The sequence below is a fragment of the Balaenoptera borealis genome (genome assembly GCF_965194805.1).
Source record: "Balaenoptera borealis genome assembly, chromosome: 3".
Classification (NCBI taxonomy): Eukaryota; Metazoa; Chordata; class Mammalia; order Artiodactyla; family Balaenopteridae; genus Balaenoptera; species Balaenoptera borealis.
The window spans coordinates 27,945,057-27,972,305 of NC_138866.1; the positions used below are offsets into that span (position 1 = coordinate 27,945,057).

A 27,249-nucleotide genomic window follows, 5' to 3' on the forward strand; every position below is an offset into this window, starting at 1 on the left:
CCCAGCTAGACTGTCAACTCCAAGAAGACAGGTGATACATGTATCTTGTTGAGTGTTTGGAATATAGTTGACACTTAATAAGGATTGAAAGAAGGTGGGAAGGTACATCCAGGTTCAAATTTAGGGCCCTGTGAGATCATGCTGTTTGTGATCAGCCACTTGATAAGCATTTCATTCATTCAACATTTAACATATTTATTAAGCACTTACTATGTACCAGCAGCGTTTGATGCTGGGAATACAACAATGAGCAAGACAGAGTCCCTGCTCAATGAAATTTATTCTTATAAAGGAAGACAAACAATAAGCAACGAAACAAGATGATTTCAGACAGTGATAAATATTATGAAGAAAATAAAAGTATAGTGCAACAGTGAATGATGGGGCAAGGACGGCATAGCCTAGGTAGGGTGAGCAGCTGACATTTGAACTAATGATGAGAATGAGCCAGCCATTGAAAGCTCTAGGCTAGGGAGAAGACTGATCCAGGCAAAGACCGTGAGGCCAAAATAGAGTGGTCTGTTCAATGAAGACCAAGGGGAGAGGGCCGGATCACTTGCGCCATGGAAACGTTTGGATTTTATTCTAACTGAAATTGGAAGCCTGACATGTTGTTAAAAGATCACTCTGGCTTCTTTGGGAGAATGTATGAAACATCTATATTCAGAGTTTAAAATACTTCAGTCACATTCTCGGCTACTTCTTGCCAAAGGGGAAACTTCCCATATCCAGGAGGGGGCGCTCTAGGCGCCGGGTCAACAGACTCAGCACTGTGGTTCTTTTCGAGAAGTCGGTCGCTTCCGGGAGCGGCTGCGTCTCCCTGCGCCTTCCTCTCTATCCGCCCATCTCTGTGGTAGCCGGGTGCCGGGGCCCCGCCCCCCGCCCCTTTTCGGCGGCCGCGAGTTCTTCGGACTCTACCCTGAGCGGACCCGGGGGCTACCGGGCTCTCGCGTCGGTCGGATCCCGGGTCATGGCGGTCCGGGGGCCCGCGCCCCGGGCTGGCGCCCGGTGAGTACGGCGGCTGGGGAGGAGGACCGGGCCTCGGGGCGTCCTACTCGGGGCTGTGTGGGGAAGGAGCACCTTCCGCCCTCATAACATACTGTGATTTTTTTTTTTTTAACTTTTGACTCAACATGGTGTTTTTGAGATCATCCATTCTATAATAATCTAGTTTTCACTTCTGAGTGCTGCATGGTGCTACCTAAGTGCGTTAGACCCCAGTTTACTTATACATTACCCTAGTGACGGACACTTAGATTGCTTCCAGTTTTTAAGCACCACTTGCCTCCTTTGTGGATATGGGTGATCTTCTTTGGAGTATCCATCCCAGGGTAGGATGCTAGGTCACTTAATTCTGCTAAATTTGTTCTCTGGAATGGTCAAACCCAACTTCTCGACAGCATTGCCTAAAGGTTCCTGTTTCTCCTTAACCACCGACGCCCCATCCCCCCGCCCAATGTTTGGTATTGTTTGGTATTGTTTGGTTTTCTAATGTTTATCGACCTGATTAGTGTAAGGTGGTGTCCCATTGTGTTAATTTTCCTCTATTAAGCATTTGGGTTTCCCCTTATTTATATACTTTTCCCACTTTCTATGGATTTGCTGTCTTCCTGATGCAGTCATTCCTTATATGGACTAGATTTTATTACCTTGGTTATTTTCCACTCTGCAAGTAACTTCTCCAAGTCTTTTAATCTGTGGCACTATGTTGAACAAAAATACTTAATTCTAAGTTAAATCTGTTAGTTTTTCTGCTTTATAGTTTGTGGTTTGGGGGTCTTATTTGATAAATACCTTCCATTATATTTTCATTAAGATATTTCTACATTCTATTAACTAAGTAATGTTACTTTTCACATTTAGATTTTTAATCCATTTGGAGTTTTTAAAGTTTATTTTTATACATGGTTTGAGGTAATGACCTAAATTTTCCTCTACCTTCTTCAATTAATGACAAATTAATTAATAATTAAAAATTAGAGAAGCTGTATAGCATAGTTAAGAGCACAGAGCCAGGCTGCCTGTGTTCAAACCCTAAGGCTGCCAATTATCAGGTGGGTGACAAGGCAAGTTACTTAACCTTTTTACCCTCAGTTCCTCATCTTTATGGTTGTGATTATTAAATGAATTAATACACATAAAATGTGTAGAACAGTACTGGGCACATAGTATGGGTTTGGCATATAATGTGTGTTTAATATGCCCTTTCTTGTGATATAATCTCTATTACGTGCCCACGTAAACATAGGTGAATTTTTTCTTTTTGGTCTTTCTGTTCCATGGTCTTTTTGTTCCTGTATTCATACCACACTTTGTTATTACTCCAACCCTGTAATATGATATGTCTTAATAACCTGATGGTTTAGGTGGGTTTCTTCCTCCTCCTTTCCTGTTCCTCACAGTTTTCCTAACCTATTCATGGACCTTTATATTTCCATATACAGTTCCTTAAAGAACTCCTGGTTTTGACTGGTATTGCATTGCAGTTACAGACTTCTATTAGAAATGAAGTCTTTCTATTTAAGTCTTCTTTCACATCCTATAATAGAGCTTTCGGTTTTTCCTCCAAAATGTCTTCTACATTCTTTTTTAAAGTTAATTCCTGGATATTTTATGGTTTTTCTGTACTTTTCTTACTTCTGTAAATGACATCTTATTTTCTTTATATTTGCTAGTTGGTTATTGTTGGTTATTGATACTCGTGTGTTAACCCTGTATCTAGCAACATTGCTGTACTCCTTTTATTTCTCACATTTTGTCTATTTTTTAAAAAATATTTATTTTGGTGTGCTGGGTCTTAGTTGCGGCATGCAGGATCTTCATTGCTGCGTGCGGGATCTTTATTGCGGCGTGCGGGACCTTTAGTTGCGGCGTGCGGGATCTTTAGTTGCAGCATGCCTGTGGGATCTAGTTCCCCGACCAGGGATCGAACCGAGGCCCCCAGCATTGGGAGCATGGAGTCTTAGCCACTGGACCACCAGGGAAGTCCCGCTAACATTTTGTCTATTGCTTTGCTGTGTTTCCTATGTAAATGATCACATCATCTGAAAATAATGACAATTTAATCTCTTCTTTCATTCCTTTTACCTCATTTCTTTTTTTTCTTTATTGCTTTAGCCAGGATCTTAAAATCCTTGATGTAGTGGGTTTCCTTGTCTTGTTTGTGACCAAAAAAGAGGATGTGGCTTAAGTTTCTTTATTAATTTAGCTATAGGTTTTTGGTAAATAACCTTTCATAGCATTTATCAATTTAAATTCCTTTTTATCCCCTGGTCTGTTCCCCCCTACCATCTTCAGCATTCGTAAACCGTTCTTTCTGCATGGCCTGCGCCCTGCCCACCAACAGCTGTAGATAAGCTTGGTAACTGCTCTCTAAGGCTCTGTTGTCCTTTTAGGACTCTCTCTGCTTCTCCTGCTTCTCTTCTTCAGGCCCAGGTTAGATCTGCAATTTTTCCAGCGGTTCCTGCAGATACAGAAGGTTTTGTTTCCCTCTTGGTCATCACAGAATGCCTTGATGTTCCTGACCCTTTTGTGTGTGGCCCTACTGGGTGAGTGAATGAGCCCAGGCCGGTGGGGGGAGGGCAGCCCTGGTTTGAGGCCCTTTTCCTTTCGTGGGGTGTTGATGAGGCAAGGACTCAAGAGGAAGCCTCCCTCTGTCTTTTCTCACCCCTCATCACTGATTCCTGACTCCTCTCCTTCCCCTCAGAACAACTGGTGATCTACCGGGTTGGCTTGATTCCCAGTCAGTACTTTGGGGTCCTAGGAAACAAAGATTTAAATGGGTTTAAGACCCTGACGTTCCTGGCTGTTGTGCTCATCGTCCTCAACTCCATGGTAAGGTCTTCTTCCTGTGTCTCTCTTCCTCTCCAGCCTAGTGTGATGCCTCTCCAGTGCCCAGTGGGACTTAGCCATCAGGAAGCAGGAACCAAGCTGTGGGTGTGTGTTCCCTCCCTCTTCTGGGAACCTGGGGTCAAAACTCTAGGCAGGGCATTGATCTTGCTGTTGGCCCACATGGGACCAATTCCCAGAGTGTTTCGAGCTCCTAGGGCTTGGCCACAGGATTCTGGTTTAATCTAGCATTTGGTGGAAATGGTCCTTGTCCCTTCCATTCCCAGAACTCTTGCTTCAGGGAGCTCAGTGCACTTGAAAACTGGGCTCAGCAGCCAGAGCTACTGCTGTCCTCTGGCAGGGCTGAGGCTGTGCCTGAGCCTGGCACTTGTCACATCTCCCAGCCTTTGCACCTGCTGCTTTCTTGCAAAATGGCCTCCTTCCCCCACCCCTTGTTCACTTGCTTAACACCTGCTCACTTTTCACGATTCCTCCGCTGTCACCTCCTTCAAGTCCTCCTCAACTTTTCCTTCATGTTTCCTCCACCAAACTCTGCCCCTTCGACTACTGATCCTTTGAGTTCAGCTCTGCTCTAACAACCCTTACACCCTTGTGATTGTCTGTGTCCTCACTAGCCTGTGAGCTCATTGCTACTTCCCTCGTGCTTAGCATACAGGGGCTCCATAGACGGAATGATGAGAGTCAGGGCTCCTTTTGGACTCAAGCCTAATGCTCTCTGTCAGGCTGCACTACCTGTTTTGTTGGGGAAGCCACTTCTCATCACACTTTGGCACTTTTGATGGGTCTTCGGTCAGTAAGCACCTATGTATTCAGACCCTGTTCCAAGTTTTGGAGGACAGAAAAGTAAGAACATAAGTGGAATAGAAGATATTGTTCCCAATCTCCAGAAGCCCATGTGCTCTGGAGATGTAAGACAATACACTGTAGAGGAGGCTAGAAGGCCTTGCCTTTGGTAAGCCCTTCAATATTTGGTGCAAGTCAATAAACACATGAGTGAATGAGGAAGGGATGAATCCCATGACTTGACGCTCTAATAGGCTCAAGTGCTGAGTGGACAGCCGAATGGGCTGGGACTGGTCAGCAGAGGCTTTCCGCCAGCCTGAGCTTGGAGCTGAGACTTGTTAGAAAGAGACTTGCATCTCTCCCTTCCCCTTGTCTCCCCCGCTGCACAGCTGAAGAGCTTTGACCAGTTCACCTGCAACCTGCTGTATGTGAGCTGGAGGAAGGACCTCACCGAGCACCTCCACCGCCTCTACTTCCGGGGCCGCGTGTACTACACCCTCAACGTGCTGCGGGATGACATCGATAACCCGTAGGCGCCCCCTCTCAGTCCTTGCCACCCTCTGCGTGGTTCGTCCACCTGGGCTGACACAGCCCTGGAGAGCCCCAGCGGCAGACCCCGTGAGGTCATCCACAGTTATCTGCAAATGTTGCTGCCCAGAGCCGAGGGGGAAGGGTGCCCTGCAGAGGACCCCGGAGAGGCTGCAGGGCTGAGGACAGGGAGCTAAAAGGAAGAGACCAAGAGCAGCTGCCTGTTGTCCACTTCATATCCTGGGCTTCCCAATAAGGCGCCCTCTGAAGACACTGTCCTTGCTAGAAAAAGCTAGAAACGCAGCGCTCCAGTTTTCAGCAGTAAAAAACTACTGCTGTCTAGGACTCAGTCTGGGATTCCAGTCACCATTCTATCACCTCTCTTAGGTTCACTAAGCCCCAGGTTCCCTTACAGGTGAGGAAACTGAAGCCCAGAGAATGCAAGTGACTTGCCAAAGCTCACGTCTCACTGAGAGTAGGAGTCGTTGTGGCCTTGGTGGTGGGATGGGACATATGGGGTCTCTCTTCACCCTCATTCCCTCCCCGCTCCGCACCGTCCCAAGCACTTTGTTGCCTGAGGTAACCTCTCCTCAGCTCAAGTGGAGCTTTGCAGCAAAGACTCTTGGGAGGCTGCTGCTGCTTCTTAAGCTTCTCTTCTAGGCCTGTTCTCTATGACTCAACCCATACAGCACTTCCACAGCCAGATAGCTCACATGGGGGCAGGCTCAGGCTCGTGAGAGAGAGGTCAGGAGGAGTGAGGTAAATGAGGTAGCTTTCCTGATCATCCGGTAACTCGGATCCTCTACCCTCGGGTTTTTCATTGGCTCTGCTCAGAGCTGGCTCAGGACCCTTGTGTGCTGGATCTTTCAGTTGCCATTTTTTCTGAGGGGTAGACTGAGGCACCATAGGAAGCAACTCTTCAGAACCCTGTTCGAAAGTCCTTAGGGTCTCGTTGCCTCTAGGAAACCAGCCCTTGTCTGGGTCCATCTTCCCACGGGGTCATTGCTGACAGCACTGAAAGGCAAGGTCAGAATAAGAGGTAACCTGGAACTGTCTTAGCTCTCTCAACCCTCCAGCCCAGCTCCCCGGGCCTAGTCACTCCGTGTCATTGGCTCCAGGGACCAGCGCATCAGCCAGGACGTGGAGCGGTTCTGCCGGCAGCTCAGCAGCATGGCCAGCAAGCTGATCATCTCCCCCTTCACCCTCGTCTACTACACCTATCAGTGCTTCCAGAGGTGAAGGCTCTCTTCCTGCCGGCGCCCTTCCTCCTCCCCTGCCTGGTGATTCCCCAGAGTCCCTCACTCACACATTGGGCGGGAGTCAGCTCTCCCTGGTCAGCGTCCACGAGAGGCTGGTCTTCCCTCCCTCCCACCCGCACCCCAGGAAGTCTTCCTGTCTTGCATGCTTGGGCCCCTGCCCTCCCTGTGGCCCTGTGGTGTGTCAGTGTCAAGGCACCAGATGCCCCCGCACAGGAGCAGAAGCCGCACAGGGCTCTGAGATGGGACAGGGGCTGCCCAAAAGGGGGCAGGAGTCAGAGCAGAGGCCTGTGGGGATATGTCGCTCCCCACACCCTCCCTCTCTCTGCCTTTCAGCACCGGCTGGCTCGGGCCTGTGAGCATCTTTGGGTATTTCATTCTGGGAACCGTGGTGAACAAAATGTTGATGGGTCCCATTGTGGCAAAGCTGGTGCAGCAGGAGAAGCTGGAGGGGGATTTCAGGTGTGTCTCCCTTGCTTGAGGTTTCTGGGCCAGGCGTAGTGGTTAAGGAATGGGATCTGGAGAAAGGCTGCCTAAGTGTAAACCCCAGTTAGGCCAGCCACTAGCCATATGGTCTCGGGCGGAGTCTTGAACCTCTCTAAACTTCAGTTTTCCCATCTCTACAATGGGGATGGTACTGACAGAATTGTAAGGAGGATTAATGAGATCATACATGAGAAGCACTGAGAACGGTGACTGGTTGGCCATCATCATCATCATCATCATCATCATCCCTTGGCCTCCTCACATGCTTCTGTTCCAACCTCCCTTATTCTGGTCAGCCGATGGGTCCAGCCCCTACTCTGTGCTTCTTGGCCTCCTCCTTCAGACCCGGCCCTGGGAAGAAGAGGAGCTGTGGCAGGCATGCACCTGTCCTCTTTGGAGAGAGGCAAGTGGCTGCCCTGTCTGCAGGTCTCCTGCCATCCCTCCCAGGCCTGGAATTTCCCACCCTGTGACAGTCCAGGGAGAGGTTGGGCTGAGGCAGCCACAGTCTTGGAGTGGAGTCAGGCTCCTCTTTGCCTGGAGGTCTTCTTGATCCAGGACTCTGAAAGGAGACGGGCCAGTCCTGCCCACTGTCAGCACACCTTTGCCTTTGGTCTTCCCAGGTTCAAGCACATGCAGATCCGGGTGAATGCTGAGGCTGCTGCTTTTTTCAGGTGAGTGTAGTGGGGATAGTTCCCCTTCTGCCTTGTCAGAGCTGATAGTGGAGATGGTGGAGAAGGAAACAACCCTCCCACCATCACCAAGGCCAGGGGCCAGGCGTCCTCACACTTGGCTGTGACCCTCTCCCCTTATCTCTCACCGTCCTCGTCTGCCTCATCCTTAGGTCCATGGATTTGCTTCTGAAACTGGTTCTTCCTTTTCGTGACCTAGCGTGGGGCCTAAATTTGTTCTAAGAATGAAATGAGTGAATGCTTCATCATCTTACTGATGACTGTAAGGCATTGCCTCTGCCTCTGCTTTTCTGTCTGTAAAATGGCTTTCTGCCAGTGCCTGACGTCCAAGGCTGATCCTTTGTCTCTGTAGCATGGGAGGGAATGGAGCCTCTCAGGTCAGAAGACCTGCTCCCCACAGACACTGTCCTAGTGGAGCAAAGTGGTCTCCTGACAGCAGCATTGTGAAATCCCGTTCCTTCCCCCGGGGCCAGGGTAGGTCCCTGCACTCTGCCTCCTATGAGGACTCTGGATTCAGTATTTGGATTGACAGTAAGGGCCCAGAGGTTTGTGTTTAAGGAGTAGAAGTTACTCCTTGGATCACCTGGATCTAATAGCCCTGGGACTTTGCTCTTCTGTCCGTCTCTGCTGTAGTTTGTAGCTGCCACCACTTGGGGGCACCAAGGGTACCAGGGATCTATGAGTGGGGCTGGTCGTGGGGGCCAGGTAGGGCTGGGCCTGCGCTAGTTTTTTTTTGGATTCTGCAGTCACTGCTCATGAAGTTTTGGGCCCTGGGAAAAGCAGGTTGATTCTTGGAGCTCCGAATGTGTTTTCCTGCAGCCTCTCTGTCCTTCTTCATGCAAAGTCTGAAACGTTTCCTCTGTCCTTCCCCAACCTTTCTGCCTGGAGAATTTCTGTCCATCCTTGAAGCTCCAAGTCACCTCCTCCTGGGCGCTTTTCCAGACTCCCTTAGGGGTCACGCCTATTTGCTTCCATAGCCCTGAAGACACACGGCTTACGTAACACTTTCCATGTTCCAGGTGAAGAATGCAGCGCGTCTGCCTGCCCCCCTGAACTGGGAACTCCTCGAGGACAGGGGCTCTTTTGTCCAAAACTGTTTCGCTGGCTAACTAACACCAAGCCTGCCGCCTAGTGACTGCTGCGTGTATATTTGTTTAATAATAGCAGCTCTTTTTTATTGGGAGCCCCTCATGTGCTTGGCGCTTTAAATTCAGAAATTCTCACTCTAGCCTATTATGTAGGTATTATAAGCTCTATTTTATAGATGAGCAAACTGAGACTCAGAGGCTTAATAACCTGTCAGTGTTACCCAGCTAGTAACTGGCCAGAGCCAGGATTTGAATCCGGTCTGCCCAGTCTAGAGTTCATGGTCTTTCCGCAGACAATACCATGTTGAATGAATGAAGCAATGGCTGGCTGCTAGTGGCCGAAAGGGTCTGAGGGGAAGATCACTTGGGTGGGCTTGGTCCCTAAAGGGGAGTGTGAGGAGGCGGGCTCAGGCTCTCCAGGTGCCGTGGACATCCCAGCCTTTCTCATCAGAGCTGGGCATGTGGAGCACATGAGGACAGACCGCAGGCTGCAGAGACTCCTTCAGACCCAGAGGGAGCTGATGTCCAAGGAGCTCTGGCTGTACAGTAGGTGCAGGGAGCCCCGGGAGGCAGGAAGCATGGCGGGGGGGTAGTCTCCTTCCCTCCCCACAACTCCCTCCTCCCTCTCTGCGCTGATCAGCTTGTCTTCGCCATGAGTGACCTCAGGAGAGTGAGGATCCCCGGAATAGCTTGACCCTGCTTGGCTTCCCGTTCCCCTTGGAGCGCAGGATTGCTTCCCAGGTCTCTCACCCTAGGTCTTTCTGTCTTCCGCAGTCGGCGTCAACATGTTTGACTATCTGGGCAGCATCCTGAGTTACGTCGTGATCTCAATCCCCATTTTCAGCGGCGTCTACGGAGACCTGAGCCCCACAGAGCTCAGCACCCTGGTCAGCAAGGTGAGAATCCCTTCTGGGGACCCCCCTCATGCCATCCCCCCTGCCCTTTGGCCCAGCACCCAGGGCCTTGGAGTCAAGGCCCGCGCTCACTGCCCTCTGTCCTGTCCAGAACGCCTTTGTGTGCATGTACCTCATCAGCTGCTTCACCCGGCTCATCGATCTCTCCACCACGCTCTCCGATGTGGCAGGCTACACACACAGGTGAGGCTGCGTCCGGCCCCTCTAGGCACGCCCACAGGTGAGGCTGCGTCTGGCCCCTCTGGGTCCTGAGCAAAGCGTGTACCTCAGGGAGAAGTAGGAGAGTGAAAAAAGGAGCAGAAAAGCTCACCATATACTAGTGGGCATGAGAGAGAAAAAGGAGTAACGCCTTCACCGGGGCGCCCAGACCCTCCTCAGGTTTTCACTTCTTGCCCAGGATCGGGGAACTTCAGGAGACCCTGCTGGACATGACCCTGAAGTCGCAGGATGGGGAGATCCTGGACGAGAGCGAGTGGGACTTGGCCAGGTGAGCGCTGGGCTGGCGGTGCAGCTCGGTGGTGGAGAATGCAGGCACTGGAACCGCCCTGGGGCCCAGCCCATTCCCAGCTGGGCAGCAGAGTTAGGCAGAGCAAATGAGGAAAGCTCTGTCTTATGCCAGGCACGTTGTAAATGTTCACCATCAATGTTGCTGTTCTGGCATCTGTGTTTATTTACACCATCCCCCAGCTGATGGAAACAAAGTACAATCTGCCTGGGCCTGAGTTAACAAAAATCTGGATTGTATCCCTCCTCTTCCTTTATTCCCTCCTCCTCTCGCTGAGCCCTGCCGCGAGTCCCCTTCCTTGGGGCAGGTCTATTCTTTGTCCCCACTCAGGTCCAGAGGTGTCTTTGTTCCGGTATCTTTGCAGGCTCCGTGATGTTTCTGACCTTTCTGTGCATCAAGGATTTGTTCATGTCCTCACTTTTCTTGAGCAAACTACTTAACTGTTTTGTGTCTCAATTTCTTCGTCTCTATAAAGAAGACGTTAATGGAACCTTCGTCTTAGGGTTGTTGTGGGGATTAGATATCATAGTTCATAGAAAGTGCTTGGACGGAGGCCACAGAGTAAGCTTTCAAAAATGGAAACAGGCTGAATTTCAGGGTCTACACTCAACTGTCTTCTTAGGAGCTAATGCCTTAACTGTTCCCTCTGTTCAGAATTAAAGCTTCATGCAGCTCTGAGCCCAGATGTGGGGCGGGGCTGGTGGTGCAGGGACTGTAGGGAACTGGAGATGCTCTTCTGTGGGGGAGATGGGCATCCGTGGAGAGCCAGAAACTCCAAAACTGTGTTAGTATTTCCGCTCCCATTCTTACCATCAGTCACACGGTGATGCCATGAAAATGCATGTAATGCCACCAACATTAGAATTGGACAGATGCAGCTCTGTGCCCCTGAGCAGGTTACTCAGCCACCTGACTCAGCTTCCTCATCTGCCCAATGGAGATAATAGCTGTGGTTCATGGCTGATAAGACTGATTAAGATCAGTCATGGGCAGGACTTTGCTCAGCCTGCCGCAGAGCAGGTACCCAATCCATCTCTTATCAGTTTGCTAGGGTTGCCGTGACAGAGTACCATAAACTGGGTAGCTTAAAGAACAAAGTTTATTTTCTCATAGTTCTACAGGTTAGAAGTCCAAGATCAAGGTGTCAGCAGGGTTGATTTCTCCTGAGGCCTGGCTCCTTGGCTTGCAGATGGCCACTTTCTCAGTGTCCTTACATGGCCTTTTCTCTATGCTTGTGCACCCCTGGTGTCTCTCCCTCTTCTTAAAAGGACACCAGTCATAGTGGATTGGGGCCCTACCCTAAAGGCCTCATTTTAAGGTAATCACCTCTTTAAAGACCCTGTCTCCAAATGCAGTTACCTTCTGAGGTACTAGGCGTTGGGACTTCAGCATATGATTTTTGAGGCCACAATTCAGCCCATGGCAACCCTCCAGTCCAGAGGTGATGCCCCCAAGGAGAAAGAACTACCCCCCTGCCCCCAGCAATACTGACACCGCTTATCTTCCCAACATCTCTTCCCTTCTTGCACCCTAGGGCCCCGGGATGGCCAGCAACAGAGCGAACAGATACAGCTTTTCTCCTTGAGCGGGTCTGCATCTCCGCCCCCTCCTCTAACAAACCCTTAATCAAGGATCTGAGCCTGAAGATCTCTGAGGGACAGAGCTTGCTTATCACAGGCAACACGGGCACCGGCAAGACCTCCTTGCTCCGGGTTCTGGGTGGCCTCTGGGCAAGCACATGGGGTGAGAACCAGCCTTCCCTGCTCTGAGCCAGCCTTGGCCTGTGGGGGGTATGTGTGTAAGAATCAAGCCTCTTGTTGGGAAAGTAGAGTGAGGGGCAATTACCTTTCTGGGAGATCTTAAAATGGTGTTTTCTGTAGGCTCAGTGCAGATGCTGACGGACTTTGGACCCCACGGGGTGCTCTTCCTGCCACAAAAGCCATTCTTCACTGATGGGACCCTTCGGGAGCAGGTTAGCCGGGGCCCACTCTTCCCACCCCTTCCCCCCAACCTGGACCCTGGTGGTGTGACAGGTCTCAGCCCTGGAGAGCTATGGGACAGCAGGTGGGGTATAAAATGAACCATGCCCAGGAACTCCCTGGCTCTAAGGACTTTTTATTCACTTCTATGGATTAGACCATGTACTCAGAGCAACTTCTGGGGGCAGGTTAACCTGTGGAGGCCATAAGCCAAATATCACATGTGTTTGTTGAACACCGGCTTGGATTCTGGGGGCCCTGCCCTGCTGTCTGCCAGCCCCGCCTCTTCCACCGGACCCTCAGCCAGGACGCTCCTTGCTCTCCTCGGGTGGAGAGGAGCCTGGCCTCTGGCAGTTCCTGGGGCTGTTTCTGAGGGAGAGTAGCTGTGTGCAGCCCCACCTCTCCTGGGCCCTTGCCCTAGGCCCATGTGATTTTTCTTTTATCAGGTGATATATCCCTTGAAGGAGATCTACCCGGACTCAGGTGAGCTGAGCCTCTTCAGGACACATCCTCCCATCCCACCGTCTCTTCTCTGCCTGACTGTGGCCTCACCTGTACCTTTTGGGGGAGGCCCCAGCCAGGCTGCTGGTTTCAGGTGGGGTCCCCTCCACCTCCTCCTTTGACTGTTTACTATTCTGGGGTCTGTACCCTGACCTCATCTTGTTCCGTCTCCCCCTCCGGAGGAGAGACACCACTGGAGGAAAGGAAGGGATTACTTCCTTCACTGGGTCCTTCCCTTGTTTATTAGGTGCTGTAACCTGTCGCTTCAGAGCCTTGGCCCACATTCTGTGGCCCCCGGCCATGATGTGCCCCATCTACTCTGGCTACCCAGAGGAGCTGACTTCTTGAAGAAGGCGTCTGTGTTTTGCAGGTGCTGCTGATGATGAGAGGATCATGAGGTTCCTGGAGTTGGCAGGCCTGGTGAGTGAGGGCAGGGACCCTGAGGTCCAAGCCCACCCGGTGGCACTGACCGCAGATGCTGGCCCAGCAGAGCTGGCCCTACCGTCCCTGTCCCAGGACTGGAAGTCTGAGCCTGGGGCAGGGCGATGGGCGTATAGATCGGCAGTGGGAGCTGTTAGCCAGGTAGTGGCAACAGGCAGCGTCCACTCTCTAGCAAATTTTAAAACAATAATAAGACTATATCAGCCTGCTTTTTCTGGTCACCACGTTCCAGCAGGTCTAAACAGTGTGGCTGACGGACTGCTCCTCTCTGCCTGGGGCAGACTGCTCCCCCAGCCCCACCGTGGTACGCGACCAGGGGTCGCTCTGTCTCGGGTGTGTGCGGTGGGACTGAGGAGGTCCTCAGGATGGCAGGAAGCAGGGATGGGCCCTTTCATGGACATCGTTCCCTCTGGGTGTGTTACAGTCCAGCTTGGTGGCAAGGACAGAGGGTCTGGACCAGCAAGTCGATTGGAACTGGTAAGAAGGAGGTTGGGGTGCTCCAGAGCCAGCTCCCCCAAAGACAGTGGGTCCCAGAGGCCTGGGCAAGGGATGAAGTGACTTCTGACCCCAAATTCTAGGGGTTTGCTGGGCTGCTGGGGACCTGGTTCATGTCCGTGGTGCAGAATTTTGGCCTCGCCTTGTGTGGGCAGCGGGGCTGTGGTGGAAAGGGGGGTGACGTCCATCCGTCCTGGGGCAGCCTGTCTGCGGTGAGAGACTCTTCCTGCCCAGACCATTCTGTGCAAAAGCCAAGCTATAACCTCCTTCCTCCAGTGGGCCTCTCTCGTTCCCCTTTCTCAGGTATGATGTTCTGTCCCCAGGAGAGATGCAGAGGCTCTCCTTTGCCCGGCTCTTCTACCTGCAGCCGAAGTACGCAGGTGAGGTTCACCCTGTAGGTACACATGCTAGCCAGGTAACGTGTGCGCTCACAGGTATAGCAGCGTGTGTTCGTGTGCACCTGGAGAGGCATTGGTATGGGTAGGAGAGCACACCTGTGCCTGGCCAGGCATCTCTGTCCCTGCAGAGGAGGATGGCAGGGCTCTGCCCATGAGGCAGCAGTGCTTGGCATACTCACGTATATGTTAAACTGCCAGTTCTTAACCTTTGTGCCAGTGCAGCTGCTGGAGCCAGCCTTGAGAGGGCTTCTGATGTTATGGTCGTCAGGCTCTGCCATCAGTGAATGGGCATCCCTCTGCTGTGCCTGGCGGAGGTGTGAACTTTTCTAAGGACTGACATCCTTGGGGGAACTAGGATTCCCTAGAATGAGTGGTCCTAGGCAGTGGCTGGTGGATTAGGGATAGGATAGGAAGCTGAGGGATTTTGTCCTGCAGCTGGCAGAAGGCTTCCCGGATGGCACCTAGCCCTCCGCTCCTCTGGCCCTTGCTCTCCCTAAGGCAGGGCCCCTGTAAGCCAGAACAGCTTTCAGCCTCCCACCAGGTCCCAGCGAAGGTGCGTGTGGGTTGGAGGAGCAGCAGAGGTGGGTCTGGGGCAGGACTCCATCTCTTCCCACTGGGTTCTGTCCTCAGTGCTTGATGAAGCCACCAGTGCCCTGACCGAGGAGGTGGAGAGCGAGCTCTACCGCATCGGCCAGCAGCTGGGCATGACATTCATCAGCGTGGGCCATCGGCGCAGCCTTGAGAAGGTACCCGTGCCCGCAGGATGGCCTGAGGAGGGGAAAGAATGCCAAGGCTGGGCCTGGCCGGGGCCAGAGGCCCCTCAAAATGGAGCGTGGGGATGGCAGGGAGGGCAGGGGATCTATCACAGCCAGGGCAGCCTGATCTCTGCGTGGTGGTGGTCTCTTGTAGTTTCACTCCTTGGTTCTGAAACTCTGTGGAGAAGGAAGTTGGGAGCTGACCAGAATCAAAGTGGAATGAAGCCAAGGCTGGCCACCGGCAGGAGAGCCGAGCCCAGGAGGTCGAGTCCCCAGGAGAGACCAGGAGGGCTGATGGGGCAGGGAAGGAGCTCCAGGTTTGCCTCACAGGTCCGGTGTGGGGAGCACCAGCAGCAGTGGGCTCGGCCCACGTGTGGCCCCGCACAGGACGCCCACCCTGCCAGGGTGCCTCCTGCTGCCGCAGCCAGAGCTTCGTGCACTTGAAGTGCTGATTACTTACGTGTAACCTCGGATCGTGTTTTCTAAAGAAAACCTGACAGTGTGGGATCTATAAGAAATGAAGGGTCAAAATGGAGAGTGTATTGGACTTGGAGTCAAGAGATCCAGAAATCTTTTGGAATACATCAGTTTTGCAACAGTAGATTTTTAACTTTAATCAACTATTTAAATTTTATAACTTTTTTTAAAAGAAAAGATAAACATGTTTTTAAACTTGCAGCTTTCCCCTTTTTTCTTTCTTCTTCATCATAAGATGATCTTTTTTTTTTTTTTTTATTGATTGATTGATTGCTATGTTGGGTCTTCGTTTCTGTGCTAGGGCTCTCTCTAGTTGCGGCAAGCGGGGGCCACTCTTCATCGCGGTGCGCGGGCCTCTCACCATCGCAGCCTCTCTTGTTGCAGAGCACAGGCTCCAGACGCGCAGGCTCAGTAGTTGTGGCTCACGGGCCTAGTTGCTCCGCGGCATGTGGGATCTTCCCAGACCAGGGCGCGAACCCGTGTCCCCTGCATTGGCAGGCAGATTCTCAACCACTGCGCCACCAGGGAAGCCCATCTTTTTTTTTTTTTTTTTTTTTTTTTGGCCATGCCATGCGGGATGCAGGATCCAGGATCCATGCAAGATGTGGGATCTTAGTTCCCCAACCAGGGATCAAACCTGTGCCCCCTGCAGTGAAAGCATGGAGTCTTCACCACTGGACCCCATGGGAAGCCCCTAAGATAATCTTTTTAATTGACTCCCTAGGCTTGTCTTTGAGAGCCTGGGGGGTGAGAGCAGCACTCTCGACTGTTCTGGAACCTTCTGCCCATTGATTCTTCGCTTCACTGGCATCTCCCACTTCCCCATTGCCAGTTGTCCCTCAGCCACTAACCTCAAGGGCCCTTCTGCTTTTCTTAACCCAGATGAAAATAAATCCCGTAATATTTTTAAGTTAATTCATTTCTTAAATGAATTTTTTTTAAATATAAATTTATTTATTTTTGGCTGCGTTGGGTCTTCGTTGCTGTGCGCGAGCTCTCTCTAGTTGTGGTGAGCGGGGGCTACTCTTCGTTGCAGTGCGTGGGCTTCTCATTGCGGTGGCTTCTCGTTGCGGAGCACGGGCTCTAGGTACGCGGGCTTCAGTAGTTGTGGCTCACGGGCTTAGTTGCTCTGTCGCACGTGGGATCTTCCTAGACCAGGGCTCGAGCCCATGTCCCCTGCATTGGCAGGCAGATTCTTAACCACTGTGCCACCAGAGAAGCCCCCTAAATGCATTTTTAAAGGAAAGTTTACACTTGATATAAATAGAAAGTAACTGTAAAAATTAATACAAATAGTGTTATGAAATGGCAGCTCTGTACTGCACCTTCAAAGACTACACCTGAGGCTTGCTCTCTGTACAAAGAGAGGTTAGGGATGTTACAGAGGAGTTAGACATACTAGCACCCAACTGAGAATCTTAATAGATTTGGGGAAATGGAATGGGAACCGCAAAGGAAGTGATTTTCTCTCTCTCTAAGACCTGATTATTTAATGCCTGTTGATACCACTGAAAATGATCCCACATGCGGGGTGGAGCTCCAGACTTGGAGAGATGTTGCCCTGGGTAACATGTCTAACCCCCTCCCTCCATGGCATGGCTGGCATGGAGGCCTCAAGCCTATTCTCAGCTCTGCCCCATACGGGTGCTAAAGCAGTGCATCCAGGTGCTGAGCTGAGAGAACTCTGGGGTGGGCACCTGACCAGGTCTGATGGTGTGTCCAGTCTCCGGTGAAGCCTCCTTAGGGACCTACAGGATGTCAGCATCGGGAAGGCCCTTGGCAGCCCTTCTCATGGGGCTGAAAGGGACCGTCAAGGTCGGCATCTGCTTCAGGAGCCTTCCCATACTTGAATCTCCCAACTATATCCTGCCAAGTGCTCTTCTGGCCTCTGTTCAGACACCTCTAGCATTGGGGGCCATCCATCCTCAGACCCCTCTGAGGAAAGCTCTTCCTTAGGCCAAGGGGAAATGTATCTCCCTCAGGATCCCCCTGACTCCCACCCCTTGGGCATGTTTTAAATTGTGGGGTTCGGGTGTGGAAAGACTCCCTCTCTGGTTTAATTTCTGTACTTTCATCAATATAGCTGAAGCTCCCCTCAGCCTTTTTGGTGATAGCATTGCCTCCCTGACTTGCTTCATCCTCACAAGCTCCTTCAACTCCTAAGCCTTTTTCACAAGTGCTGCTGCTAGCAGATTATTATAGAGACCGAGTTTGTTCCTGACTCAGAGTCTTTGCACTTGCTATTTCCTCTGCCTCAAACATGTTCCCAGTGCTGTTTCTGTTCTTAATACTCAAATACTCAGCGTCCTCCCTTGCAGAAACTCTGCCAAGAGAAAGCCGTTCTTAGAGGCAGACTGTACCCTTATCCATCATTCATCTCAGAGATGGTGGCTGCTTGAGAGTTTTAGATGAATCGATACAAACCTGCATGAGGAGAAGTCAGGTTATGTGTCCTCAGTGTATGACAAGGACCAAAATGTTTATTTTAAATGTTTTAAAATAAGCCAGGCAAATGCCACCCAGGAATCTACACAGACCCACGTGGATGATACATAGAAATGTTATCCTTATATCCCTCTCATCACCCTTCTGAGGAGTCCTGGAGCCGTGGGGCAGGGCAGAAAAACAACCTTTTGTTATCTCCATCAAGTGTCCGCTTACCTTGTATCAACTTGTGTACCACCCCAGTCATTTTGGGGTGGAGCATAACAAACTAGTCTCTGTTCTGCCACAGCCCACAGGGAGCTGTGCTCTGTGTTCTGCATCCAGGACAGTCTCCCAGGAAGCCAGAGAAGAGCAATGCCAGCTGCCCTCTGTAAAGACTGCCTTTCCAGAAACATTGTCTTGTCAGTGCTATTTCCTTCTGACATCCTATCTAGGTGTCAGAATGATGGGTGGCCCTGGGCTAAACCCTGGGCCAGGAAGGAACCCCTGGAGACACGGAGTTGTCAGGAGAACTGGTGCCTGGAGAACAAGCCAGCTGAAAGGGAGGCCTGGGCTGGGGATCTGCGGAGACTGTCCTCCCAGGAAGTAGGGTAAAGTGTGGACAGGCATCAGGCAGGGGACATGTGCTGGGGAACACTGTCCTCAAGCCTCTGGCAGGGTGAGGCTGGACAACTGGCCAGTGGATTTGCCCATCTGTAAGTAGTTAAGAGTTCTGAGGGTCAGATGCCTCTGGGGAAGATTTCCCTGGGAAAGTCCAAAGACAGGGCAGAGACTTTTACCTAACATGCTATCAGACCCTGACCCCAGGCCCAGAACTGCCAGCCCACACAAGGGGGTGAAGGGGGAAACAAAGGCAAGTCTCAGTCTTGAACTGGCGGAGAGACTTGTGCAGAGCTTGCATGCTTAAGGGAAGCCCAGCTCCTGCCACATTCTCTTAAGAACCCTGCGAGGAAGATGCTTCCTTTTCTTTCCTTTTTACCCCAGTTGAAGAGTCTGAGCTCCAGGACCTGAAATGACTTGCTTAGGAATCTCAAGTTCAAAACAGAATTCCTCAGCCTCTGACCCGCCCCCACCTGCTGCATTGATCTTGCCCATCTCAGGGAATGACACTTCCACTGTCCACCCTGAGCTCAGGCTAGAGACCTGAGACCCTCCAGACCTCCTTCCCCATATCCAATCCATCACTACATCCCATGGGTTCTGCTTCCAAAATATATCTGAAGTCCACCTCTGCCCTCCCCCGAGGCCACCACCAAGTCCACCCGGACAACTGTGGCAGCCTCATCCCTGGTCTCCCTGCTGCTTCTCCCAACGCCCCACATCCTCCACAAAGCAGCCTGAGGGACCTTAAAAATGCAAATTAGCTGTGCCCAACATTAAAGTCCAAAATACTGGGGAGTCTCTTTGGGAAATTGGGGTATTCTAAAGTGACCCTGTGTACTATGGAATTTAGAAAGCCACATGCATGGCTAGGACAGTATGCATGTTTGGAAAAGACCTGAGAAGACCCTAAGCTTTCACCTCTGGCAGGTCACTGGGCTTGGTTCAAGCAGGAAATAAAGGCTAAGGCAGAGTTTTAAACTGACTGGCTAAGTGCTAAGGGAGTGGCCGGAAAAGAGCCAATCTGTAAAGACTGGAAGAGATGGGGTGTTTGTTTGTTTTTAGCTCCTGGTATTCAAGGAAATCTCTGTGAAAATACTAGTTGCACAGAGACTTCAAATGAACACACATGACAAGGATGACAGTCTTTACAAAAATAGTTTGGGAAAGTTATCAAACGAACAGATGACTGCAGTTTTCAATAATCAAAAACAGTAAACTCTGGGAAAGGGAGAGAAACTGATTTCCAGAGTTACCATATTATAATATTCAAATGTTCAGTTTTCAACAACAACAAAAAAAATCATACAAAGAAACAGTACTATGGTCCATTCAAAGGGGAAAAAATGGACAGAAACCATCCCTGAGGATGCTCAAACGTTGGACTTTCTAAACAAAGGCTTTAAATCAACTGTCTTAAATATGCTCAACTAGCTAATGGAAACCTTAGAGCTGGTTCTAGCTTTGGCTCTGGTGTTAGAGCTGGCAGCTAGCACTGGCTCTACATCTGTAATTGGCACTGGTGCTGGAGCTGGAGCTACAGCTGGATGTGGCCCTGCAACTGGTGTGAGAGCTGGTCCAGGAATTGGCTGTACCTCTGAACTAGCTCTGGCCCTATAGCTGGCCCTAGCTCTGGCTTTGGTATTAGAGCTGGGACTGGAGCTGGCACTGGCTCTGGACATGCCAATGGCTCTATCACTGGCTCTGTGTCTGGACCTTGTGCTAGAGCTAGTGCTGGTACTGGCTCTAGCTCTGGATCTGGCTCTAGTCCTAGAGCTGGTTCTGGCTCTGGCTCTGATGCAGGAGATGCTCTAGCTCTGGAGCTGACACTCAATATGGCTCTCAGTTGGCGGCAGGTGCTAGAGCTGATAACGCATCTAGCTCTTGCTCTGGAGCTGGCACTGGCTCTAGCTCTAGAGCTGGTGTTGGAGTAGGTGCCACAGCTGTTTTTAGCTCTGGAGCTAGAACTAGGACTGGTGCTAGGGCCGACGCTTGTCCTGGAGCTGGTGCAGGCTCTAGCTTTGGAGCTGACATTGGAGCTGACTCTAGCTCTAGAGCTGGTACTGGAGCTTGTTCTAGCTCTAGAGTTGGCTCTGGCTATATGTCTACAGCTGGATCTGGTGCCAGAGCCATCTCTAGCTGTGGATCTGGTGTTACAGCTGGCACTGGAGCTGGCTCTGGACAAGTTGGGCACAGCACTCCAGGTCCGAGTTGGCCGAGTTGAGATGATACACAAAGGCCACAAGCTGCTTCATGCAGGGCAAGTCTGGAGGCTGACAGGAATCCTCTGAGTACTGTCCAGCCCGGTGCCTAAGATGGAGGGGGTGGCACTCAGGTAGGAGGGCAGGTAGCAGAGTGAGAGCCCTGGCCTTTCCTTCCACACTGCCTACTACGGCACCTTTTCAGGGAGCTAGGTTCCTACACCTGGCCCTGCCCTTCCAAAGACCTGCCCCATCCCATCCCCAGCCCCGCTCTGGCCATCCTGGCAATAGCAGGCCTTGTCACCAAGCAGTGAGCTAGCAAAGAGCCTCGGTCATAGGGTGCTCTCAATAAATGATTGACCAACTCTCCCCTTCTTCAGGAAAGCCTGACATACTTCTCTGTCTGTCTTCCCTGGCCCCCGCCCACTGGAATTTTAACTCCATGAGGGCAGGGAGGGGTTGTGTCTGCTCTGTTCATTACACAGAGCTGGCACCTAGTAGGGGCTCCATAGATATCTAATGGGCGAGAAAACACGTGGAGTCTGTCCTCTTGCCCCTGTCTTCCTGTAACCAGATAGGGTAGGGGGTTCCTGGAGAAAGAACCAGGCATGGCTTTTTTGACATAAGAGAAGCCATTTTTGGCCTAGGCCATCTTGTGATCTAAGCCTGACCACTATGCGTGCCCTTGAGCAGGTCTCAGTAATTAATAATCTTAAGGAAACAAAAGAATGCAGAAACATTTAATAACCTACAATGGAAAAGCATCTGAAAAGGAAGAGAGATAGATAGATAGTTGTTAGATAGATAGATGATAGATAGAGATAGAGATGGATAGATATGAAACTGAATCACTTTGCTGTACACCTGAAACTAACACAACATTGTAAATCAACTATACTTCAATAAAAAAAATTTTTTTTAATGCAGAAACAAATGACTGTTATCAGGCAAGAAAAGTAACAATGGCAAAGATAACATATCAGTTGTAAAGACTCCCAGTTCTGTTTCAGTAGTAAAGATTAGCCTGAAGTGCTCAACCACCAGATCAACTGGAACCTAAGGAATGATGTTGACCTTTTCTGACCCTCCTGACTTCAACTAAAGCTCGCACTCTGTCGACCACCCAAGCCTCTTCATGAATATGCGTGTACCCTTAGCTTGAAATTTCCGCAATTTTGCTGTTTTAGGAGACACTGCTTTGGGAAAGATTCCCTGGTGTTCTTACTTGCTGCAAGTAATAAACCCTTCCTTCTCCTGTGCTTTGGCTTGGTTGTGTGTTTTGATCTGACACCTACCGAGAGGCGAACCCAGTTTTCGGGTAACACTCCCAGGGCACTCATGGCACCTCAACCTGTAGCTTGTGTGCTGAGGTGCTGCCTTACTCTCTGTACACCGCATGTGGTCACATCTTCCCAATGACACTGGGTACCTGAAGGGCAGGGGAGCAGCCTGCCCTAGTCCCATGTGCCGCTGAGCACGCACAACTAAGGTTCAAGGCAGACTCATAAGCAGGTTGCCCACCACACCTCCTGTTCTGGGACCCCCACCCCATCCTCGCAGGTGAAGGGGGCAGGGGTACAAGCAGAGCTGGGATGGGGCTGTGGTGAGTCTATGTCTGATATTTCCTTATGATTAGATTCAGGTTATACAACCTAATCATGAGGAAATACCAGAAAAACTCAAATTAAGGACATTCTATAAAGAAACTATCCTGAAATCTTCAAAAATATCAAGGTCAAGGAAGGCCAGGAAAGACTGAGGGCTTTTCCCAATTGCAGACACTACAGAGATTTAGCAACTAAATCCAATGTGTGGTTCTGGGGATTTCCCTGGTGGTCCAGTCGTTAAGAATCTGCCTTCCAATGCAAGGGACAGTTTGATTCCTGGTTGGGGAACTAAGATCCCACATCCCACAGGGCAACTAAGCCCTCGTGCCGCAACTACTGAGCCCGCGTGCTCTGGAGCCCACACGCTGCAATGAAAAGATCCCGTGTGCCGCAACTAAGACCCGATGCAGCCAAATAAAAAAAATAAATGTGTGGTTCTGGATTGGATCCACCACTTATAAAGGACATTATTGGAATGATCACGTGGACAAAGAATGGTGTCTGCCATTTCAGTAAACAACAAATATTACTTGCCATCAAGCTATTCACCACTGCAGCTGCCCCCGACCGTGCACCCTGAGAGAAATTCAGGATGGAGCAAAACAAGATACTGGCCTTCGATAGTTAAGATGCATATCAAAGGAATAATTTCAATGAGCCCAGGCTCTTGCATCTTCCCATACATAGAAAGTCACTAAAATCATTAACCTGAGATGTCTGTTTTTTGTGATTAGAAGTAATCTTGACGTTTGACTACATTTGTTTTTCTTTTTTCTTTTAAGCAAAACACCTTTATATCCTGGCTCTTCCCTTACTTCTTTTGAAGAGTTCCACAGCTATCTGAGAGGCTGTCTCCTGGTCTATAGTCCTCAGTAAAGTTCCCGAATAAAACATTTCTCTCAACTATTAAGTTGTGCTTTTTCTTTTCAGTTGCCAGTTTGGGTGACCAGCAAAGGGATCCAGAGCAGACTTTGTTGCCAAATCCAAGTTAATGTGTCCAACACACAATGAGGCCAAACACATGAAAACATCATGGAGTTTGGAGCAGAGAAAGGTTTATTGCAGGGTCAAGCAAGGAGAACAGGTAGCTCGTGCTCAAAACCCCAAACTACTTGATGGCTTTCAGGGAAAAGTTTTTTTTGTTTGTTTTTTTGTTTTTAATTTAGTTATTTCTGAGATATACATTTTAAAGTAATAACTAGAATTATCAGGGAAAAGTTTTTATAGGCAAAATTTGGGGTGAGTGCTGCAGGGTGTGTGTGACTTTCTTCTGATTGGTTTGTGGTGAGGTAACAGGGCAACGTTCCAGGAATCTTGTGCTCAGCCTGAAGTTACCATCCTCCACCTGGGTGGGGGCCTTAGTTCCTGTAGAAGAACTCAAAGATATTGTTATATATATCCCTTGAGGAGGACCCAGGATCCTGCTTTAATTGCTACACTATTGTTTCTTTTTTTTTAATTAATTAATTTATTTTTAATATTTATTTATTTAGCTGCACTGGACCTTAGTTGCAGCATGCGGGATCTTCCTTGTGGCATGTGGGGTTTTTTTTTTTTTTAGTTTTGGTATGCGGGATCTTAGTTGCAGCATGTGGGATCCACTTCCCTGACCAGGGATTGAACCCAGGCCCACTGCATTGGGAGCGTGGAGTCTTAGCCACTGGACCAAAGGGAAGTTCTCTGCACTATTGTTTCTTGATTGCTCCTCCTCTGTTTCTACATTCCCTTACTTCCCTAATTAGAAACTGTTTGAATCTGCCTTTTGTACTCAGCGAAGGTCTAGGAGGCTGAAGCCTTTTTTCCTAAAAACAAGAAACAGGGGACACAGATAGGCTTTTGTACCCAGGAGGACCCCACAGGTTCCTGCTTGGTTTCAACTTCTGTTCTTTGCCTGAACTCTACAACAAACCAGAGCTTTGGCACCAGCAGAGACCTCTTGAGCCACTCTGCCTCCTCAGAGAGTCCAGACAAATTTGGGTGAGTCTCTCCTGGTTCTTGGATCTCCCATTATTGACTGATGATCCTAAGTTTTATTCAGTGGTGTTAAACTCCTCACTGGGGAAGTAAGTTTTCCTTGAAACTTAGTTTCAAGAAAAGGTATCTGGGGCTTCCCTGGTGGCGCAGTGGTTGAGAGTCTGCCTGCCAATGCAGGGGATATGGGTTCGAGCCCTGGTCTGGGAAGATCCCACATGCCGTGGAGCAACTAGGCCCACGAGCCACAATTATTGAGCCTGCGCGTCTGGAGCCTGTGCTCCGCAACAAGAGAGGCCGCGATAGTGAGAGGCCCGCGCACCGCGATGAAGAGTGGCCCCCACTTGCCGCAACTAGAGAAAGCCGTCGCACAGAAACGAAGACCCAACACAGCCATAAATAAATAAATAAAATTTTTTTAAAAAAGAAAAGGTACCTGGTTATCCTCAGTTGAAAGACACTGGGAAGACTTTATTATGTACGCACAGAATAAATTTCTTGCCTATTAATTGGAATTAAAGGAATTTTCACCTTAAAAATGGCCAAACTGGGGTTCTTTTGACCTTTCTTTTTTGTTTGCTTGTGTGCACAGCTAGAAAAGGCTTGATAAAACATCTTTTCAGAACTCTGACCTTAAAGGAACAAAAGCCCTTCTCGGGGGAAACTTGCATGTCTCTCCCTGTGTTTCTGAGATGTAAGTATTCTACCTGATCTTCTTAGGCATTTTTCCCCCCTGTATTTTGAGAGCTTTGTCTCTCCCATCTGGAAGGTACACATAAGGTGTACACTTGGCAGCCAGTCAAATAAACTGGGATTTTGAGCAGTCTTTTGTCTGACTGTACCAACTCTCAGGGGCTGTTGTCATCTTAACCTTCATTGTGTCCTGTACAACAAAGGCCTTTACTTTCTTAGACTATTTTGGGGAGTAAACTTCCTAGATCTTGCGCAGGCTGCATCCTTTGCACTCTCTTGTGGGGACACCTCTTGCATCTTATTGATTTGAGTACCTACTAAGATACTACTCGTCAACGGGCAGACAATGGATCCTTTAAACTGGAAAAACTTCTAAACTGGTAAATTTTTAGAGAGTACTCATTATAAACAGCTGTTTTATTGGTACCTATGAAAAAACAAATTAGAAGGTGGATTTAAAAATATATATATATAAAAAACAGCTAACCTAAAAACTCTCTTAGTTTAAAACAAACAAACAAACAAACAAAAACCAGTTTGGGAAACCTTATTTGTGTCTTAGCGTCCCCTCAGTGGGTCTTACAGAAGCTAATAAAAATATTAGGTTAATTAATGTTAATTAGGTTGATCAACAGGAAAAAAAAAGAAAAGCTGAGGGGAAAGTCAAGAGACTTTTTCCCAACAGGATGGAAATTTTATCTTATTTTATTTTTATTTATTTATTTTTGGCTACATTGGGTCTTCGTTGCTGCACATGGGCTTTCTCTAGTTGCGTCAAGCGGGGGCTACTCTTCATTGCGGTGCACGGGCTTCTCATTGCGGTGGCTTCCCTTGTTGTGGAGCATGGGCTCTAGATGTGTGGGCTTCAGTAGTAGTGGCACGCGGACTTAGTTGCTCCATGGCATGTGGGATCTTCCTAGACCAGGGACCGAACCCGTGTGCCCTGCATTGGCAGGCGGATTCTTAACCACTGTGCCACCAGGGAAGTCCCAACAGGATGGAAATTTTAAAAGGACTCATCCTAACAGGACAGAAATCTTTAGATGGTTATTAAAAAATGAGAGGGACTTCCCTGGTGGTCCAGTGGTAAAGAATCTGCCTTCCAATGCAGGGGACGCACGTTCGATCCCTGGTCAGGGAACTAAGATCCCACATGCTGCAGGGCACCTAAGCCCTCGTGCCACAACTACTGAGTTTGTGTGCCACAGCTAGAGAGAAACCCGAGCACCACAACAAAGATCCCACGTGCCACAACTCAGACCTGATGCAGCCAAGAAAATAAATCAATAAAAATAAATAAATATTTTTTTAAAAAATGAGATAAATAGGGGACTTGCCTGGTGGTCCAATGGTTAAGACTCCACACTTCCACTGCAGGGGGTGCGGGTTTGATCCCTGGTTGGGGAACTAAGATCTCACATGCCTCTCAGCGTGGCCAAAAAAAAAAAAAAGGAAATGGGATAAATAAAACAGATGTTAATGGGATTAAAACAAAAGTTTGATACAACATTATATATATATATATATATCTCATATATATAAAGCTGGAAGAAAATTACACTGAGATACTTGACCAGCAATTGCTTGGGACAACAGTTAGGCCAATTAATCAAGTTAAAAGATTGACAAGGGCTTCCCTGGTGGCGCAGTGGTTAAGAATCCTCCTGCCAGTGCAGGGGACACGGGTTTGAGCCCTGTCCGGGAAGATCCCACATGCCGCAGAGCAACTAAGCCCGTGCACCTGAACTACTGCCTGCGCTCCAGAGCCCGCGAGCCACAACTCCTGAAGCCCGGGCGCCTAGAGCCCGTGCTCTGCAACAAGAGAAGTCACCGTAATGAGAAGCCCACGCAGCACAAGGAAGACCTAACACAGCCAAAAATAAATAACTTAAATAAATAAATAAAAAGATTGACAAAAATGCCTGAGTCCCTTGGCTCAACCCCTCCCTGGGGACCCCAAAGCCATTATACAAAAATAGATAAAATGGCTGGAGGATAAAAAGGAAAGTTTTCTGGACTCCTTGTAAAACCAAGACAGGTTGATGGGGTCCTGATGTAAACTAAAGTTAAAGGTATTAAAGATGATAGAGTTGAGATGAAAGTTTCTAAAAATTGGTATATTTAAGTGGGCTTTTTTAAAAAAAATTATTTATGGCTGTGTTGGGTCTTCGTTTCTGTGCGAGGGCTTTCTCTAGTTGTGGCAAGTGGGGGCCACACTTCATCGCGTTGCACGGGCCTCTCACTATCGCAGCCTCTCTTGTTGCGGAGCACAGGCTCCAGACGCGCAGGCTCAGTAATTGTGGCTCACGGGTCCAGTTGCTCCACGGCATGTGGGATCTTCCCAGACCAGGGTTCGAACCCATGTCCCCTGCATTGGCAGGCAGACTCTCAACCACTGCGCCACCAGGGAAGCCCTTAAGTGGGCTTTATACAATAAGATGGTTACACCTCTTTTGCCTAATTATGTCTCTGGGGGGAATGCTTCCCCTGCCTGATATTATAAGACAGGGCATATAATAAATCTGCCCCTCAGGCAATATTAAGCATGCTAAAGGAAACCAATAGGGTTACTTGAGCCCACACAATGT

General features: G+C 49.5%; 1 protein-coding gene across 16 annotated transcripts in view; it reads left to right on the forward strand.

Annotated features, from left to right (window-relative positions):
• The first annotated feature begins 823 nt into the window (after positions 1-823).
• Positions 824-27,249, forward strand: part of ABCD4 (ATP binding cassette subfamily D member 4) — a 31,951-nt gene continuing 5,525 nt past the window's right edge. For 2 of the 16 annotated variants that reach the window (XR_014242290.1, XR_014242291.1), the window contains exons 1-19: positions 847-1,008; positions 3,430-3,548; positions 3,707-3,834; positions 5,022-5,161; positions 6,279-6,395; positions 6,753-6,878; positions 7,523-7,573; positions 9,131-9,225; positions 9,454-9,575; positions 9,685-9,776; positions 9,991-10,080; positions 11,633-11,841; positions 11,979-12,070; positions 12,524-12,560; positions 12,949-12,998; positions 13,444-13,496; positions 13,818-13,894; positions 14,543-14,658; positions 22,780-23,081. Coding sequence is in view for 14 of the 16 variants with exons in the window: in XM_082383903.1 (XP_082240029.1) it covers positions 971-1,008; positions 3,430-3,548; positions 3,707-3,834; positions 5,022-5,161; positions 6,279-6,395; positions 6,753-6,878; positions 7,523-7,573; positions 9,131-9,225; positions 9,454-9,575; positions 9,685-9,776; positions 9,991-10,080; positions 11,633-11,841; positions 11,979-12,070; positions 12,524-12,560; positions 12,949-12,998; positions 13,444-13,496; positions 13,818-13,894; positions 14,543-14,658; positions 14,822-14,890 (1,821 nt within the window). In the remaining 2 variants the exon portion in view is untranslated. Of the gene's footprint in view, positions 1,009-3,117; positions 3,549-3,706; positions 3,835-3,870; positions 3,937-5,021; positions 5,162-6,236; positions 6,396-6,752; positions 6,879-7,522; positions 7,574-9,130; positions 9,226-9,453; positions 9,576-9,684; positions 9,777-9,990; positions 10,081-11,632; positions 11,842-11,978; positions 12,071-12,523; positions 12,561-12,825; positions 12,999-13,251; positions 13,395-13,443; positions 13,497-13,817; positions 13,895-14,542; positions 14,659-14,821; positions 15,028-21,317; positions 21,650-22,779; positions 23,082-27,249 lie in introns of those variants that run through there. The other 14 variants (XM_082383916.1, XM_082383911.1, XM_082383912.1 and 11 more) reach the window with 14 other exon arrangements.